At 41.8% G+C, this 19,257-nt stretch overlaps 1 protein-coding gene across 4 annotated transcripts in view; it reads left to right on the plus strand.

The window, feature by feature from the left end:
- Positions 1-19,257, plus strand: part of dcaf17 (ddb1 and cul4 associated factor 17) — a 77,326-nt gene that overhangs the window by 29,142 nt on the left and 28,927 nt on the right. For 3 of the 4 annotated variants that reach the window (XM_063052232.1, XM_063052230.1, XM_063052234.1), the window contains exons 7-9: positions 800-875; positions 2,423-2,512; positions 15,596-15,703. In XM_063052232.1, coding sequence (XP_062908302.1) covers positions 800-875; positions 2,423-2,512; positions 15,596-15,703 — 274 coding nt within the window. The remainder of the gene's footprint in view (positions 1-799; positions 876-2,422; positions 2,513-15,595; positions 15,704-19,257) is intronic. The other variant, XM_063052233.1, reaches the window with a different exon arrangement.

Genomic DNA, 19,257 nt, shown 5'->3' on the forward strand with positions numbered 1-19,257 from the left:
GTTAAGGTAACAATAAATTCAAAACTGTATCAAGACATTTTACAGGAGAATGTCAGGGTAGTGGTCCATCACCTGAAACTTAAAAGTTGGATGATGCAACAAGACAATGACCTGAAACACAGGAGTAAATCAACAACTGAATGGTTTAAAAAGAAGAAAACTTGTGATTTAGAATGTCCAAGTCAGAGTCCAAACCTTAATTCTATTGAGTTTCTGTGGCATGACCTGAAGAGGACTGTACATGCAAGGTATCCCAGAACTATTGATGAACTGATTCAGTTTTGTATGGAGGAATGGTCTAAAATTCCTCCTTGCCGTTGTGGAAATCTGCTCGGCAACTACAGGAAATGTTTGGTGGAGGTTATTGCAGCTAAAGGAGGTTCAACAAGTGTTCACATACTTCTTCCAGCCTGGACTGTGATTTTTTTAAAAAGTGTTCAATAAAGACATGAAAGGTCTAATTATTTATGTATTATTAGTTTAGACAGATTGTGTTGTCTATTATTGTGAATTAGATGAAGATCAGAACACATTTTATGAGTAATAGATGCAGAAAACCGGGTATTTGCAAAGGGTTCACAACTTTTTCTTGCATCTGCAAGTGCTACTGGACGATAGTCATTGAGGCATATCTCCGTGAAACAGAGAACGCAGCAATTCCTCATTTTTCTCCAATACAGCAATCATGCCTTTAGGTTTTCAATCTTGTTTCCCAATCTTGTTCTATGGAACAGAAGATCAATTTCCATGCTTTAGTTTTATGCACTACGGTATTTTCACAAATATTGATAATTTTCAGGTATCTGACGTGGGATAATACTCAAGAGACCTTGGTAGTAAAGACTACACAGAACAAGGTGGCTGCCGCCCGATCGGTGAGTAGTGGAGGTGCCAAGTTGCTGGTTTAACTGCTATGTCAGCTGTAATTGGATCTTTAAGATTTTTCTGCTGGTTTTTTAGTCTTAGTGCTCCTTTGACTCTGCATAATTTTTCTTACTGGTAAAAGAGAATATTTATTCAGACAGCAATCCATTCGCCATTCTTAATGGCGAACTTTTGAAATTTATGGACAACCAAAGAAAATAGTTTTGCTTTTTTTTTAGTGAAGAATCAGTGTTTTGGACAAAAACTTGCAAAGTATTTGCAACAAATTGGATTATTAGCCAGTAAGTGTCACTTGGGTTTTAGTTAAACTGATCTCTTTATCAACAATATTAGGCAATTAAATATCCTTAATTATCAATCATCATTTCAGAAAATAAATGAAATTGCAATGGAAGTGAAGAGATCATTTTGTTCTAATAGTTAATGTTGGTAACTCATTTTGCAGAATCAATGATAAGCAATGAAGAAAGCCTAGCACACGTTTCCAAATGGAACAATTTCACTTGTAAATACTGCTGAAAACTATCTGCAGAGGAAGCATGTAGATCTTTGATCACAGCAGGAATCCAGTCCACAGCGGACTGACTACCTGAAACTGCTTTGGAAATTATCACTGGTGACACCTAATCTTGTCACTTCATTCTGTAGTCCATTCACATAGAAAAACATTTTTTAATCACTGGGGCTATAAAGTCTTAAAGGTCTTTTCCTTTGAGTCAGGTGGTTTAATTCACTCTGCCATAGTAATACTGTAGGTGGATGGGCACTCAACTACTGGGCTACCCCTGAGATAGGCAAGCGATGAATTCTGCGCTGTTCATCAATCATTGGTGCTTGGGGAAACCATGTGACAGCCCCATGTGTACTGCTGGTGAAAAATGATTGGTAATCCAAGTTATATATAGGGACACCCACCTGTAATTAGGACACAGCTGTGGAATGTCATCAAGAATTTCCCTGTAAAATGTCTGTAAGGAAGGCTGTGTGTCTTTAAATAACCTTGAGCCTGTTTTATAAAGCATATTTATCCCTTCACTGAGACCAAAGCTTTCTGCTATCAACTGAACTTGAAAGTTTTGTGCTATATTCCTTCCCAAACACTCTGTCCCTTCCCACTTCCAGACTCTGGACTTTTTCCCCTGTTCTGTATCTCCATTTGAGTCAGTGACCTAATTCCTTTTTGGCTCCACTTAGTCAGAGTTCTATTGTACGATTGTAAGGCTGGCAAAAATCTCCAATGAAGCCAGCCAGGATTCCTAAGAGGGTGTCCATCCACTGACATTATGCTCCTAACAGCAGTGGGAGGGACCTGAATTGACGATGCATAGGAGGTTGATGGTTTGTAATTGCTAATTAATTGACTGGAAATTAATGTAAGTACTGTAAAGGCCAGTTCAGTGTTGGGTGAGTGGTGACCTTTTCAACACTTGCTTTTCCTGAATTGGATTGGATCCTGTTTTCAAACTAATAAATATTAATATGTTTCTTTACTGGTTTACTTTATGATTTCCTAATATGTTAACTTAATGTTTTTCAGGGTGGAAATCGACACTCAATTCTTTTACATTTAGCTTTGTTCAGTGTTCTACCTCTTACGTTTATCGGAATGATGGGTATTGACAAAAAGGTAAGCCTTTTTTTGAAACCTCTTTCATTAAAGGTTAATCTTACTGAATTAATTGACTTAAATATCCTTCCGGATTCAATTTAATAATGACCACATTTTTTTTTAGCTTATATGTGACATTCCGTATTATCCATGAACAAGCAGGCTTTAGCAGAGCTAGTGTTTTTTGTCATATTGAAAATCACCTAATTATGAGTTATTTGCAAACCTCAATTTTTTTAGAAAGTACTACCTATAACCATTTTTATTCATTTGATTTTTAGGGTGTAGAAGCAGGATAAATGATCTACTCCATCAATAGTTGTAAGCCTCAATCCTTTGATTGGAACACTTATGAAACATGTTTGACGTTATGCTGTGGTGGCAAAGAAAAGCACTGTTTTGTATATTTCTGGGATTTAACACATCACTTAAATCATCTTCTGACTGTTCAGCATTTTGACATTACTAGCCACTGGACTTTTAGCTATCCCTTGAGGATCTTGGTATACAACTCATAGTCAGAGTCTCTGATCATCAGTTATAAGTACCAATTCTACACCTTTAAAATATTTTAAAAATAACTACTTAAACTTGTTATATGGCAAAATAATAACTATTTAAGTATTTCAGCATGCTAACAGTCTCTTTATATCCCAAACTATAAATGGCCAAATGTGGTCCACCTTTTCTGAAAGGCAGCAGGAAAAAGATTGGTAACTGTAGACCTTTCAGCCGAATGTAAGATGCTGGAAAAAAAGTCTGAGGGAGACATTTAATGATCAGTTAGAAAACCTTTAAGTGACAATGCTGTTAGATAACATAATTAGGAAAGCATGTGTGATACTGGCCTTTATCAGTTGGAGCTTTGAAACTGATCAGGGATATAAAAAAAGAAACGTGCCTGGAGTTCGAGGAGTTAGAGGTGGTCCTTAATCAATACCTTGCTTCAGTATTCACCAGTGGGTAGGACTATGCCAAGTGTGAGGTCAGTGTAGAACAGGGTAATGTGCTGGAACATGTTGAGGTTTTTTTAAAAAAAGCAGATGTGTTAAAACTTATGAAAACTATTAGACAAGATATAGCCCAGGATATGATGTGAAGTAAGGGAGGAGTTTGCTGTGCTGTTAGTGATGATCTTTATCTCCTCACCGCCCATAAGATTGGTCCAGAGGTTTGGAGGATGGGAAAGTTATTCTTTTGTTTAAGAAAGGTAATAGGGATAATCCTGGGAATTATAGACCAGTGAGCCTTGTGTGAGTGTTGGGCAACTATTAGAGAGGATTCTTAGAGAAAGGATTTAAGTGCATTTGGAGAAGCATAGCCTAACCAGGGATAGTCAGCATGGCTTTGTGAGGGGAGGATTGTGCCTCATAAGCCTGATTGACTTTTTTGAGGAAATGACGAAACAAATTGATGAAGGCAGAGTTGTGGATGTGGTGCATATGAATTTTAGTAAGGCATTCCACAAAGTTCCTCATGGTAGACTCATTCAAAGTCAGGTAAAGGATGCAGGGAAAGTTTGGGGGGAGTGGGATTTGGAATTGACTTGCCTTTAGAAGGCAGAGAGTTGTTGTAGATGGAGTCTATTCTGCCTGGATGTCCATGAATAGTGGTGTTCCACAGGGTTATGTTTTTGGGCCCCTGCTCTTTGTAATTTTTATAAAATACTTAGATGATGAAGTGGAAGGGTGGTTTAGTAAGTCTGTAGATGACACAGAGTTTGGTGGTGTTGGTGACAACGGAACATTGATGGGATACAGAACTGGGCTAAGAAGTGGCGGATGGAGTTCACTACAGAAAATTATGAAGCAATACACTTTGCAAGGTCGAATTTGAAGGCAGAGTACCAAGTTAATAGCAGCAATCCCTCTTGGGGTCCAAGTTTATAGATACCTTAAAGTTGCTGCACAAATTGATAGATGGTTAGGAAAGCATATGGTATAGTAGCCTTCATTGGTCGGGAGATTGAGTTCAAGGGTCAAGGGCCATGAGCTCTATAAAACTCTGGTTAGACCACACTTGGAATATTGTGTTTAGTTCTGGTGGCCTGATGGAAATGATGTGGAAGCTTTAGAGAGGGTGAAGAGGAGATTATCAAGCTACTGCCTGCATTAGAAAGCATGTCTTTTGAGGCTGTGCCCTCTTGTCCTAGACTCTCCCACCATGGGAAACATCCTTTCCACATCTACTCTGTCTAGGCCTTTCAACATTCGAATGGTTTCAATGAGAATACCCACCCTCCAATCCTTCTGAATTCCACTGAGTACAGACCCTAAGCCATCAAACGTTCCTCGGATGATAACCCTTTCATTCCTGGAATCATCCTTGTGAACCTCCTCTGGACTCTCTCCAATGCCAGCACATCTTTTCTAAGATGAGTGACCCAAAACTGTTCACAATACTCAAGGTGAGGCCTTGCCAGTATCTTATAAAGCCTCAGCATCACATTCTTGCTCATATATTTCAGACCTCTTGAAATAAATGCTAACATGGCATTTGCCTTCGTCGCCACTGACTCAACCTACAGGTTAACCTTCAGGATGTTCTGCACAAGGACTCACAAGTCCTTCTGCATCTCAGAGTTTTGGATTTTCTCCCCGTTTAGAAAATAATCCGCACAGTTATTTCTACTACCAAAGTGCACACCCATGCATTTTCCAATATTGTATTTCATTTGCCACTTTCTTGCCCATTCTTCGAATCAGTCTAAGTTCTTCTGCATCCTACCTGTTTCCTCAACACTACCTGCCCCTCCACCAATCTTTAGAGCAAAGAAGGATTAGAGTCAACTTGATAAAGGTATATAAGATGATAAAAGGCATGATAGAGTGGGTAGCCAGTGCCTTTTTTCCAGGGGGGACAATGGCTAACATGAGAGGCCTGTTTCCAGGCATATAATTCTTTGATTCTATTAACTTCTCTCAGATTAGTGCCAGTGATGCAATGTGAGCTCTTATGGCATGCCATTTCTTGGTCATTGTGACAGCGAACAGAACTGCCTCCCAAGGATGGTACATGTGTATTTTAGTATATAATAATAAAATTATTATGCTGTTCATTTTTGTATGGGGAGGTGGATTTGTTGTTTCTCTGAACAACTTTCATATTCTTTCTTGTTTTCACGGCTATCTGGAGAATACAAATTTCAGGTTGTATGTGGATAATAAATGAACCTTTGTCACCAGCATTGCCAAAGGAGATCTGTCTGTCAATTATTATAATTCTGGCATGCTGTTTAGGAACTTTGAAGAGGCCTGACTAGAGAAGCCGGTGTTGGTTTCCCATTAGATGAAAGTTAAAGAAACTAAAGAAGTCAAAGTAAGGTTTTTGCTTTAAGTCTGGGAGGAGAGGTGCTTTTCTTTGCTTCTCAATGTACCCCTTTTTTAAAATCACACCTTTCCTCCTTTGCAATATGCTTCTGAATTCCACTGAACTACAGACCAGCTGATCTTCCACAGGCTGACATATCTTCTCCTGCTCACATTAATTAGTAGCTAGTGTTACGTACCCCGTAACTGGGTTGCCAAACCAGCAGAAATGGATCACTCAGTTGGAGTCTGGAGTACTAGAACTAAGAAAGTTTTATTAAAGAAACAAGCAACACAGTAATCGAAAGGATAATAAATGCAACAGTTCAGCGATGATAAACACACATGTGCACAGAATTAAGATAACAGCATCAATCAAGCTCTATCGTTGTCTAGGGGTAAATGACCAAATTTCAAAGTGACTCAAAGTTCAGTCCAGTTTAGTAGTTCAATTCGCAGTAATCGTTGCCATGGCGATGGACAACGTGGGGGAAGAGAGAGAGAGGGAACAGGAACGACTGTTCATACATGGCTTCACTCACAGACCGGCGAGATGGCTCACAAGCAACTTTTGGGCGGGTCCTTGGTGATGTCACCTGAGGTCACCGACTGTGACCCCTCCTCCAGATGCGGTCGATCCTCTGCAGTGAACCCGGCACCCAGGCAAGGGCGGACACACACCGGGTTCCCGCTGATCATACCTTTCCACCCTGGCCGTTGTCTGGTACTTCTCACTGACTCGTGAGAAGCGTACCGCTTCCAGGGTCTCGTTACCTCGGGTGGCGTGTGTGTTTTGCCTTAGCGAACCGGTCCCTTTTTGTCCCCCTGCTGGGGTATCGCCTGTCCATCACTTCAAACAGTTCAAGGTTCAAAGGGGGGAGCCGCTCCAGACAGCTCTCTCTCCCACGTCCCTTCATTACACATCTCCAGACGCTGCTCCATTGTTCCTTATCTCTCCTTCCCCTGAGGGCAGGTGGCAGACCACTTGCAGATGTCACTGATGCTAACCCAGGCCAGCAAACATCTTAATTTTATGTGTATTCTCGTCACACTTCCCCCCTTTAAGGATTTTTACCAGGAGGTAAAAATTACAAACATGAATACATTATTTGATACATACACAAATATACATCTTTATCAGCTATTTGGCTAACACAGCGAGTTTGAAGCTGTCAACACCTTGACAGACAGTCATCGCATTTTCTGTTCCTTTTACACGTGTTATTAATAATCCCTTAGACCAGGCTCCAACTCAGCAAACTTCATAGTGGCCAAAAACACTGATGAATTGCGACCAATGTAACCTCTCATTTGGTTTTGTCCCGGACCACAATAACAAGGGTCGTCCCATTCCGACTCAGTTTTCTCTCGCAAGGGCTTAGTAGGAGGGGGATGGGTATTGACCGCAGAGTTATTGCAAAACTTCCTGCAGTACCCCACCATCTCCAAGAGCCTTCTGAGGGCCCTCTTGTCTGTCGGGGTTGGGAGGTCAGCGATAGCCTGCACTGTAGCTTGCATCGCTGCCAGCTGCCCCTGTGTCACCACAATTCCCAGGTAAGTGACCTTCGTGTGGCCGAATTCATTTTTTTCAAGGTTCACTATCAAACTGGCTTCAGACAGCCGTATTAAATTGCCAATACACGCCTCTGTGTTCATCAGTCCTTTAGTCACTGAATTACTCATTATATATGCGTGTTCTTTACTAGGCTGCCCTATTGTAACAGACATCACCCAACGTCCCAGTTCTTTGCATTTCCTCGGGACAATCAAACCCACGGGTGCGAGTCGTTTAATTACTTCTGCTAAAGATTTGCTTTGTTCGGGGATTAAGGGAGAGACCTTATCAGTAGACCTGGCCAAAACAATAGCCTTCTCCCATCTGACCGATCCCATCCTAATCTTTTCAAAATGGTTTTTTCCTCTTATCAAGGGGCCCCTAGCTTCATTGATTTCCACGCTAACACCGACTAGGTTTGTTAGCATATCAAAAGCCGGTGACCGTCTCAGTTCGCGTCGGTCATGATCAATAACATTTTTCCCCCTGGGCAGCCGGTAAATCTCTTTCATGATTCCACCAACTGTTTCCTCCAGCACCGCAAAATGTCCACCAGGGGGTACCTCGTGGGCCATGTTAAAAATCTCATCCCCATAACTCTTTTGCACCACCCCCCATTCCTCATCTGCAGGTACTGTCCTTGATTTCCCTTTCTTCCTTAGCACTTTCTCATCCGCACAATAGCCTACTAGTTCCCTTGTTAAAGCTGTGTCAGAGAGTGCTGTCTCTGCAAAAACCATCAGCCCCTCGTCTCACTCCTGCGTCTGCACAAATTCTTTCCTGGCTACTGCTACGTCCGTCCCAGCTCCCTCACTACCTCTTATCTCACTACACCCTGTCTCATACAAGGTTGGCAGAAATGTTTCAGCTAAATTCACTATCGCGGGCCCGTGATGAACCTGTGAGTCCATGGGCGGGGCCTCAATGCTGGCAGGCTGACCTGTCAATCTCACGACTGGGAACACGATTCCTCCGGCGATGTCATTACCGAGCAAGACTTCCACGTCTTTCATTGGTAATTCGGACCTCACCCCGATCGTGACTAGTCCAGAGACCAGGTTGCTCTGTAAGTGTATCTGGTGCAAAGGGACTGACTCTGTCCCTTCCCCAACACCTTTGACCTCTACCTCCCCAGTCTGGGTCTCTGAGCTAAACTCTAATACACTCTTCAGTATTAGTGACTGACACGCTCCCGTGTCTCTCCAGATCCGCACTGGAACTGGTTTTAACCTCTCCTTCACTGACACCAGTCCGGCCAAGATAAACCTCTCGCGCCCTTCCTGGACTTTTTCAGACCTGTCCTTCCCTAGCGGTTCGCTTAACAGCTCGATACAGCCATTCAAAATTTCCGCTTTTCCTTTTCCCGTCTCCTTCTTTGGGGCAAAGCACCTGGACGCAAAATGTCCGACTTTCCCACAATTATAACAGACGACCCCAGGAGACTTACGACCAGACTGCTCCCAGTCTACCTTATCCTTTTCACTAGTCCCCGGCTTACTTTCTGACTTTTCCGGCGGACTCTCCCCGCCGTCCTGACTACCCTTCTGGTAGCCTTTACTCGGGGCAAACTTCATTTTATGCGTCAACGCATACTCATCCGCTAACTTAGCAGTTGCGGCTAACGTGGCTGCCTCTTTCTCATCGAGGTAGGGTCTCATACCCTCAGGGACACAACCTTTAAACTGCTCAATCAGGATCAGTTGTAGCAGTCTGTCATAATCCCCCTCTACCCCCTTCGAGGCGCACCAACGCTCACAATATGTCTGCATCTCACGGGCAAACTCCAAATACATGCGGTCCCACTGTTTCCTCGCATTCCGGAACCTCTGCCGGTATGCCTCCGGGACCAACTCATAAATCCTGAGGATGGCCTCTTTCACCACCTCATACCTCTGGGCATCTTCCGCGGACAAAGCTGAGTAAGCTTGTTGGGCTTTCCCTTTCAGTACACTCTGAAGTAAGACAACCCACTTATCCCTCCGCCAGTCCTGACTTATAGCCACTTTTTCGAAGTGGGGGAAGTACCAATCCACGTCGGTATCGTCAAACGGGGGAACCAGCCTAACCTCCTGGGTCGCCCGGAACCCTCCACCTTGGTTCGGCACGAGCCCCTGCTCGGCCCTTATCTTTAACTTCTCCAGCTCAAATTCCCTTTCCCTCTGTTTCCCTCTCTCTTCTCGCTCCCATTGCCTCTCTTTCTCCTCTCTCTCTAACTGTCTGTCCCTCTCTTTCTCTTCTCTCTCCAACTGTCTTTCTCTCTCTTGCCTTTCCACCTCTTTCTCTCTCTCCTGCCTTTCCACCTCTTTCTCTCTCTCCTGCCTTTCCAACTGCTTCTCTTCGTGTTCTAACTGCCGTACCCGGAACTCGTGCTCGAGTCTCAGTTTTTCAAGCTGTACCTGTACTGCGTCTCCAGCAGGTTTTTCAATAGACACCACCCCCAGCTCACCTTGGGGAAACACACCTTTAGATACATAGTGCTCTACAATAGCTCTGTGTATCTCCTCTCTCCTCATTGTCAACTTCACCTTAGCAAGATTCAACCGTTTGGCCACAGCTATCAATTCCGATTTCCTGGCATCCTCTAATGCCTCCAAGGTCGGTGCCTTTATAAATTCCTCAGCCTCCATTTCTGCTGTTTGTCTTTTCTTTCTTTCGGGAATTTTAACCCAATCAATTTACTCCGTCCCAAATTTAGCGTTCAAAATCGCGGACGAGAACCCCACTTATGTTACGTACCCCGTAACTGGGTTGCCAAACCAGCAGAAATGGATCACTCAGTTGGAGTCTGGAGTACTAGAACTAAGAAAGTTTTATTAAAGAAACAAGCAACACAGTAATCGAAAGGATAATAAATGCAACAGTTCAGCGATGATAAACCCACATGTGCACAGAATTAAGATAACAGCATCAATCAAGCTCTATCGTTGTCTAGGGGTAAATGACCAAATTTCAAAGTGACTCAAAGTTCAGTCCAGTTTAGTAGTTCAATTCGCAGTAATCGTTGCCATGGCAATGGACAACGTGGGGGAAGAGAGAGAGAGGGAACAGGAACAACTATTCATACACGGCTTCACTCACAGACCGGCGAGATGGCTCACAAGCAACTTTTGGGCGGGTCCTTGGTGATGTCACCTGAGGTCACCGACTGTGACCCCTCCTCCAGATGCGGTCGATCCTCTGCAGTGAACCCGGCACCCAGGCAAGGGCGGACACACACCGGGTTCCCGCTGATCGTACCTTTCCACCCTGGCCGTTGTCTGGTACTTCTCACCGACTCGTGAGAAGCGTACCGCTTCCAGGGTCTCGTTACCTCGGGTGGCGTGTGTGTTTTGCCTTAGCGAACCGGTCCCTTTTTATCCCCCTGCTGGGGTATCGCCTGTCCATCACTTCAAACATTTCAAGGTTCAAAGGGGGGAGCCGCTCCAGACAGCTCTCTCTCTCACGTCCCTTCATTACACATCTCCAGACGCTGCTCCATTGTTCCTTATCTCTCCTTCCCCTGAGGGCAGGTGGCAGACCACTTGCAGATGTCACTGATGCTAACCCAGGCCAGCAAACATCTTAATTTTATGTGTATTCTCGTCACACTAGTATGATCACTGTGAATTCATTCTGCTGTAACAATAAGATAACTGAATTCAGTAATTTTGTGCCAGAAATTTATTGATAATCAAAATCCACCTCAAATTTAGATGATATAAACGTACCATATTTTGCAAAGCTCATACTTTAGTGTACACTTGGTCCATCTGGGCAGAATAATGCTGGGGAAGATCAGTACTCTGTCCAGATGGATGATGTCCTGTTATAATTTTAGCGTGCGCGCGCGCGCACACACACACACTCTTACTATAATTGATTTACTTTTTTCTTCTTTCTATATTATCATGTATTGCTGCTGCAAAGTTAACAAATGCCAGTGATAATAAACCTGATTCTGATTCAAACAACTCAGGAGCTGGCATCCACATTGTAGGTATCTTGCATTTTGGGGGCATTATCTACATCATTTACTATTGGAAAGCTGGCAAGACTGAAAGTGTACAAGCAATAAAGATGCATTCACCTAAGTCCTGAAATTAGCAATGTTATGAGCAGATGCCAAATATGTTTCTGGTTTGTCCAGTTGTTCTAATTCTAATTCTAATTGTTGCATCACTGTCTGGTATGGAGGGCCCATTGCAAAGGATCAGAAAAAGCTACAGGAATTTGTAAACTCATCCATCTCAATCATGAGCATTAGTCTCCTTGGCATCAAGGACACCTTCAAAAGGTGATGCATCAAGAAGGCAGCACCGTCACTTAGTACCCCCGTCAGCCGGAATATGTCCTCGTCTCATTGCTGCCATCAAGCAGGAGGTTCAGGAACACACATTCAACATTTCAGGAACAGCTTCATTCCCTCTGCCATCAGATTTCAGACTGAACAATGAACCCATGAACACTACTTCACTACTTATATCCTTTTTACACTACTGACATATCTTAATTTTATATTATATTTCTTATTGTAATTTATAGTTTTTATTATTATGTATTGCCATGTATTGCTGCTGCAGAACAACAAATTTCATGACATATGCCAGTAATATTAAACCTGATTCTGGTTCAACTTTAAGGCTTTGGAGTAAGTGAAATGCTTGACGTACTCAGCAGATGAGGCTGCCTTTGTGGGAAGAGAAACAGAGTTAACATTTCAGGCTGAAAACCATTTGTCAGTTATAGTATTGAAAAGTACTTAATTTGAATCAGAAATAGCTGATTAATGGTCCAAAAGATATTGCATTCAGGTATTGGTAACTCTTGCAGATGCAGCTTAATCCAGAAAAATGTAAATTTATATACCCAGGAAGAATATGGGAATAAAATAAATCTTAACATGAAAGATTTTAAATACAGTGGAGCCTTTAGCAGAAGTAATTATGCAAGTTGGTAAGACTATTAAAAGAAAGACCATAAGTGATAGCTGCAGAACTAGGCCATTCACCCCTTCGAGTCTGCTCCACTATTTCAACATGGCTGATCCATTTCCCTCTCAATCCTGTTCTCCTGCCATCTCCTCATAACCTTTCACTCCTGACTAATCAAAAACCTTTCAACCTCAACCTTAAATATACCCAATGACCTAGTCTCCTTAGCTGCCTGTGGCAACGAATTCCACAAATTCACTACACTCTGGCTAAAGAAATTCTTCCTTAGCTCTGTTCTAAGTGGACATCCCTCTGTTCTGAGGCTGTGCCCTCTGGTCCTAGATTACCCCACTATTGGAAACATCCTCTTCACATCCACTGTATCTACACTTTTCAACATTTGATAGGTTTCAATGAGATCCCACTTCATTCTTCTAAATTCCAGCAAATACAGGCCCAGAGCCATCAAATGCTCCTCATACAGTACCCCTTTCATTTGCAGAATCATTCTCGTGAAAGTCCACTACCTGCCCCTCCACCTCTCTTTACATTGTCCACAAACTTGGCCACAAAGCCATCAGTTCGGTCATCCAAATCATTGACATTTAACACAAAAAGAAGCAGTTCCAACATGGACCCCTGTGGAACACCACTACTTACCGACAGCCAACCAGAAAAGGCTCCCTTTATTCCCACTCTTTGCCTCCTGGCAATCAGCTAATCTATCCATACTACTATCTTTTCTGTAATTAATAGCATGGACTCTTATCTTGTTAAGCAGCCTCATGTGGGGCATCTTGTCAAAGGCTTTCTGACAATCCAAGTAGACAACATCCACTGATTCTCCTTTGTCTATCCTACTTGTTATTTCCTCAATGACTTCCAACAGATTTGCCAGGTAAGATTTTCCCGTAAGGAAACTGTATTGACTTTGGCCTATTTTATCATGTGCCTCCAAGTACCCTGAAACCACATCCTTATCAATCGACTCCAACATCTTCCCAACCACTGAAGTCAGGCTAACTGGCCTATAATTTCCTTCTTTCTGCTTCCTTCCCTTCTTGAAGAGTGGAGTAGCATTTGTAATTTTCCCATCATCCGAAGCCATGCTAGAATTAAATAATTCTTGGAAGATCATTACTAATACCTCTACAATTTCTTCAGCCACCTTTTTCAGAACCGTGGGGTGTAGTCCATCTGGTCCAAGTGATATATCTACCTTCAGACCTTTCAGTTTCCTAAGCACCTGCTCTCTGGTCACAAACAAGAGAAAATCTGCAGATGCTGGAAATCCAAGCAACACATACAAAATGCTGGAGGAACTCAGCAGGGCAAGCAGCATCTATGGGGGAAAAAAAAGTACAGTCGTAGTGTACTCTTTTCCATTGGTGCTGCCTGGCCTGCTGAAGTCCTCCAGCATTTGTGTGTGTTACCTTCTTTCTAGTATTTGCAACTGTGTTCTCTCTGCCTCCTGACATTCGAACTCCTGGCATATTGCTGGTGTCTTCCACAATGAAGGTGGATGCAAGATACTTACTTAGTTCGTCCACCAATTCCTTGACCCCCATTACTACCTCTCCAGAGACATTTTCCAGTCGTTTGATATCTACTCTTGCCTCCCTTTTGCTTGTTAGATATCTGAAAAATACTTTTTGTATCTTCTTTGATATTATTGGCTTGTTTACCATATTTTATCTTTTCTCTCCTTAAAGCTATTTTAGTTGCCTTCTGTTGGTTTTTAAAAGCTTTCCAATCCTCTAACTTCTTGCTAATTTTTGGTCTATTGCATACCCTCTCTTGTGCTTCTTATGTTGTTTTTGACTTCACTTGTCAGCCACAATTGTGTCATCCTGCCTTTAGAATACTACTACTTTGGGATGTATCTATCCTGTTCCTTCTGAATTTCTCCCAGAAACTCCAGCCATTGCTGTTCTGCAGTCATCCCTGCTAGTGTCCCCTTTCATTCAACTTTGGCCAGCTCTTCACTCATGCCTCTATAATTCGCTTTATTCCACTGTAATACTGATACATCTAACTTTAGCTTCTCCCTCTCAAATTGCAGGGTGAAGTCTATCATTTTATGATCATTAGCCCCTAAGGGTTCCCTTACCTTAAGCTCTGTAATCAAATCCAGTTCATTTAACAACACCCAATACAGAATAGCCTTTCCCCTAGGACTCAACCACAAGCTGCTCTAAAACCCACCTCATAGGCATTCTGCAAATTCTCTGTCTTGAGATCTAGCACCGACCTAATTTTCCCTATCTACCTGCATATTGAAATCTCACATGACTATCATAACATTGCCCTTTTGATATGCCTTTCTATCTCCCATTATAATTTGTAGCATATATCCTGGCTACTGTTTGCAGGCCTGTATATAGCTCCTGTGAGGACCTTTTTACCCTGATAAAGTGTCTCGGCCAGAAATGTCGACTACTCTTACATAAATGCTACCTGTCCTGCCGAGTTCCTCCAGCATTTTGTGTGTGTTACTTGGATTTCCAGCACCTGCAGATTTTCTCTTGTTTGTGATTGGCCTTTTTATCCTTGCAGTTTCTTAACTCTACGTACGGCCATTCTGCATCTTCTGATCCTTTGTCACCTCTTTCTAGGGATTTGATTTCATTTTTTACCAACAGAACCACCTCATCCCCTAGCCTACATGCCTGTCCTTTTGATGCAATGTATATCCTTGGAAATGTTAAATTTTTAGTTTGAAAATATAGAGTACAAACTTAAGTAATTTGTACAAGAATTGAAGGGCAGAGTTGGAGAATGTATCAAAGACAAAAGTGTAACCATAATGAAGAAATATGTAAAGCATGAGGCTTTCCATCAGATACCAATAAGAGTAATATGATGAGATCATAAGAATTAAGAAGATAATCTGAGATAAATTGGGAATGTTTCTGATTATATACATAATGTTAATGGGTAATAACTAATTCAATAATTAAAGGAAAAGAGTTGTTAGAACAATTAACATAATTATTTAGGTTGAATGTTTCTGTCCTGTATCTTCCTGTGATCCTTGTAGTAGAACTCAAAATCATCATAAACAAATTGTTTATTCCTAAGAGTGGTAGTTGCCTTAATACATTGTTTCCCCCAAATATCTATATCCTGGATATTTGTACTGTGGGAAGCATTAGACCTGTAGAGCAATATAGTTAAATCCTTGTTAAGAAAACTAATGTCAACTTTGTGGTATTAATTGTAAAAAGGTGACAGGTAGAATTCAGTTATAACGTTAAATTATACTATAGAAATTGACATAATGTAGTTTAAAAGAGATATAAGTATATTATTCCTCATTTCCTCATAGATCTTTGGAAACAATGTAACAGATGCTACTGTTTCTCAGGGTTTACTCATTGTGACACACAGTGTGGGCCTGGTCAAGCTCTACAGTTTTCAATGGATTGCTGAAAAGGTAAAGTGAAAATGCAATGTGTATTGCTCAGTGCTCTATCTGCTGGGTTAGCACCCTGTCATTGATAAGGTATGCAAAATATTTTAGTAAAATTTTGCTTAATATTAAATGGTTAGGAATGGTGATGTCAGGAGGAAAAGCCTTTTTTTAAGAAAAAAAGAATAATCTTTGCTCTGAGTGCAGCAGTGATATATTAATCAAGATGACTGGAAATCTTGAAAAGTAAGTACTCTTCCCATAGGTTACGTTCTCTTTTATTTGTTGACGGATTACCAGCTTGACTAAATAGCCAGTTGCACTGAAATTGAGTAGTCATTTTGACAATCAGTTATTTTAGTTCCACTGTTGTGATCCTGAAGCAGTAGGAGTCAGATAGGTACAAGACACAGATGAACTATTTCCATGACCTTCATGTAGTGTCATGGTTCTTACTGAAGCTTCAACATGAGGAAACCTGCAGATGCTGGAAATTCGAGCAACACACACAAAAAATGCTGGTGAACGCAGCAGGCCAGGCAGCATCTATAGGAAGAGGTACAGTCGATGTTTCGGGCTGAGACCCTTCCCAAAACTTCGACTGTACCTCTTCCTATAGATGCTGCCTGGCCTGCTGCGTTCACCAGCATTTTTTGTGTGTCTTACTGAAGCTTAACGTTTTTACTTCATAGTTATTTAATTAATTGATCTTAAATTCTTTCATGGGAGTTATTGACCTGCACCCCAAGGTTTGGAAAGAGGTAGGTATGGAGACAGTAAGTCAAATCCCAAATTCCTCCAACTGTAGAATGGTTCTGACAGACTGAAAGATAGCAAATGTATTTGAAAAGTAGTGAGAGAAAATTGGGGAATTAGAGGTGCGTAAGCCTGACACCTGCAACATGAAAATGCTGGAAGGAAGTGGTAAATAATAGAATCGGCCAGAATCATTGTGAATTCATGAAAGGAAGGTAACTCTTGATATTATTTTTATATTGAATTTGTAGCTGGCAGAATAAATAAGGGAATATTGTAGATGTACTTTCTGAGGGCCTTTGATAAAATGCAATCTGATGCAAGATGCTATTAAACAAAATCAAAAGACAGCAACATTCACAAAATGCTGGAGGAACTCAGCATCTATGAAAATGAATTAGCAGTTGAAATTTTGGGCTGAGACCCTTCATCAGGATTAGGGCTTGGGGAAATCGTTTAACAGAAGACAATAAAGAGTAAGAATAACCAAGGTTTTGCCAGTTGGGAAGCTGATTGAGCGCCCAAGTTGGGTGGTCTTTCATTGATTCTGTTAGGGTTATTAATCTATAGATTTATTGAGTATGCCCACAAGAAAATTAATCTCAGGGTTGTATATAATGACATATATGTAGTTTGTTAATAAATTAAGTTTGAACTCTGCAATTAGCGGTGCACCACAGAGACCCACATGTTCACAATCTGAATGAGTGATTTGAATGAATGGACCAAGGGACATGTCCAGGTTTGCTATCCAGTATGTTGGGTGCCAGTGTGGAATGTGAGAAAGATGCACAGAGACTTAAAGCAGTTGTTGCCAGCCGAAGTGAATGAGCACTGAAGGCATTTGTTTTACAAATGTGAAAAAAATGAGGTCATCCTCTATGGTACAAAAAAGGAACCTTTTTTTATTAATCAATGAAAAATTGAAGGCTGTTGATATTCAGAAGGACCTGATGTTCTTGTACGTTAATCATAGAAAGTTAATGTGCAAAACAGTTAGGAAAGCAAATAGTATGTCTTTATTGCAGAGGATTTCAGTATTGGAGAAAAAGATTTCAATATAAGTTAATGTGCAAACATTTAGGTCAGTATAATAGTATGTTGCAGAGGGCTTCAGTAAAGCGAGGCTACATGTGAATGATATGTGCAAGTATGGTCTCCTTAATTAAGTAAATACTTGAGACAGAGGGTGTGCAAGTCTTCACCAGGATATTGCCTGGTATTAGGGTTTGTCATATGGGTTGGTTGTGAAGTTAAAAGTCCATCTTATCATAGTAGGGAACCATTCAATAGCCTTATAACATTGCAATACAAGCTGTCCTTGAGCCTGATGGTACATGCTATCAGGCTTTTACATCTCCTGTCCAAAGGGAGAGCGGAGAAAAGAGAATGTCTTGGGTGGGTGGGATCATTGATTATGTTGGTTGCTTTACCAACAGTTGTGGTGGCACATTGAATATATAAAGACAGAGATCAATGTAATTTTGATAATTAAGGACTCAATGGATAAGGAATTAGTGCAGGCAAGGGGCACTGAGATTAAAAGATCGATCATGATGTTATTGAATGGTGGAGAAGGTCGAGTTGGGCCTTTTGTCCCAACTCAACCGGTCGACAGCAGATGCCATTTCATTGGCTCTTTACTCAAACTTGGAACATCTGGACAGTGAAGATAACATGCATCAGGGTGCTCTTCATTGACTATACTTCGGCATTTGATACTATCATCCCCTCAAAATGAATCACTTGTCTCCAACCCCTATGGCTCAATATTCCTTATGCAACTGGATTTTCGGTTTCCTCATTCACAGACCCCCTAATATTTCGGATTGGCAACAACATCTCCTCCACAATCACCATCAGCACAATTGTACCTCAAGGCTGTGTGCTTAGTCCCCTGCTCTACTCGCCTTATACCCATGACTTTGAGGCTAAGTACAGCTTCAATGCCATATTTAAGTTTGCTGATGACACCGCTGTTGCTGGCTGAGTCAAAGCTGGTGATGAATCACCATTTAGGAGGGAGAGTGAAATTGTGGCTGAGTGGTGCCACAGAAACAGCCTCTTTCTCAATGTCAGCAAGACCAAGGAGCTGATTAATGGCTTCAAGAGGAGGAAACCAGACATCCATGACAACACACACAAAATGCTGGAGGAACTTAGCAGGCCGGGTGTCATCTACGGAAAAGAGTAAACAGTCAACATTTTGGGCCGAGACCCTTCATCAGGCCCATAAGCCAGTCCTTATCCAGGGATCAGAGTTGGAGAGGGTCAGCAACTTTAAATTCCTCGGCATTATTTCAGAGGATCTGTTCTGGATCCAGTACGTAAGTGCCAATATGAAGAAAGCACGGCAGCACCTCTACTTTCTTAGAAGTCTGTGGAGATTTGGCACGTCATCTAAAACTTTGATAAACATCTATAGATGTGTGGTGAAGAGTATATTGACTGGTTGTATCACAGCCTGGTATGGAAACACCAATGCCTTTGAATGGGCAAGCCTACAAATAGTTGATATAGCCCAGTCCATCACAGGTAACATCTTCACCGCCATTGAGAACATCTGCAAGAGTGCTGTCGCAGGAAATCAGCATCGATCATCAAGGGCCCCACCATCCAGGCCATGCTGTCTTTTCATTGCCTCCATCAGGAAAAAGGTACATGAGCCTCAGGACCTACACCACGAGGTTCAGCAACAGTTATCCCTCAACCATCAGGCTCTTGAGCCAGAGGGGGCTGAACTGTACTGTTCCCACAACCTATGACTTCCAAGGACTCTTCATCTATGAGCTTATGGTTTAAATGACAATAAACTTGACTTG

The sequence above is a fragment of the Mobula hypostoma genome, chromosome 6, assembly GCF_963921235.1.
Source record: "Mobula hypostoma chromosome 6, sMobHyp1.1, whole genome shotgun sequence".
NCBI classification, from domain to species: domain Eukaryota; kingdom Metazoa; phylum Chordata; class Chondrichthyes; order Myliobatiformes; family Myliobatidae; genus Mobula; species Mobula hypostoma.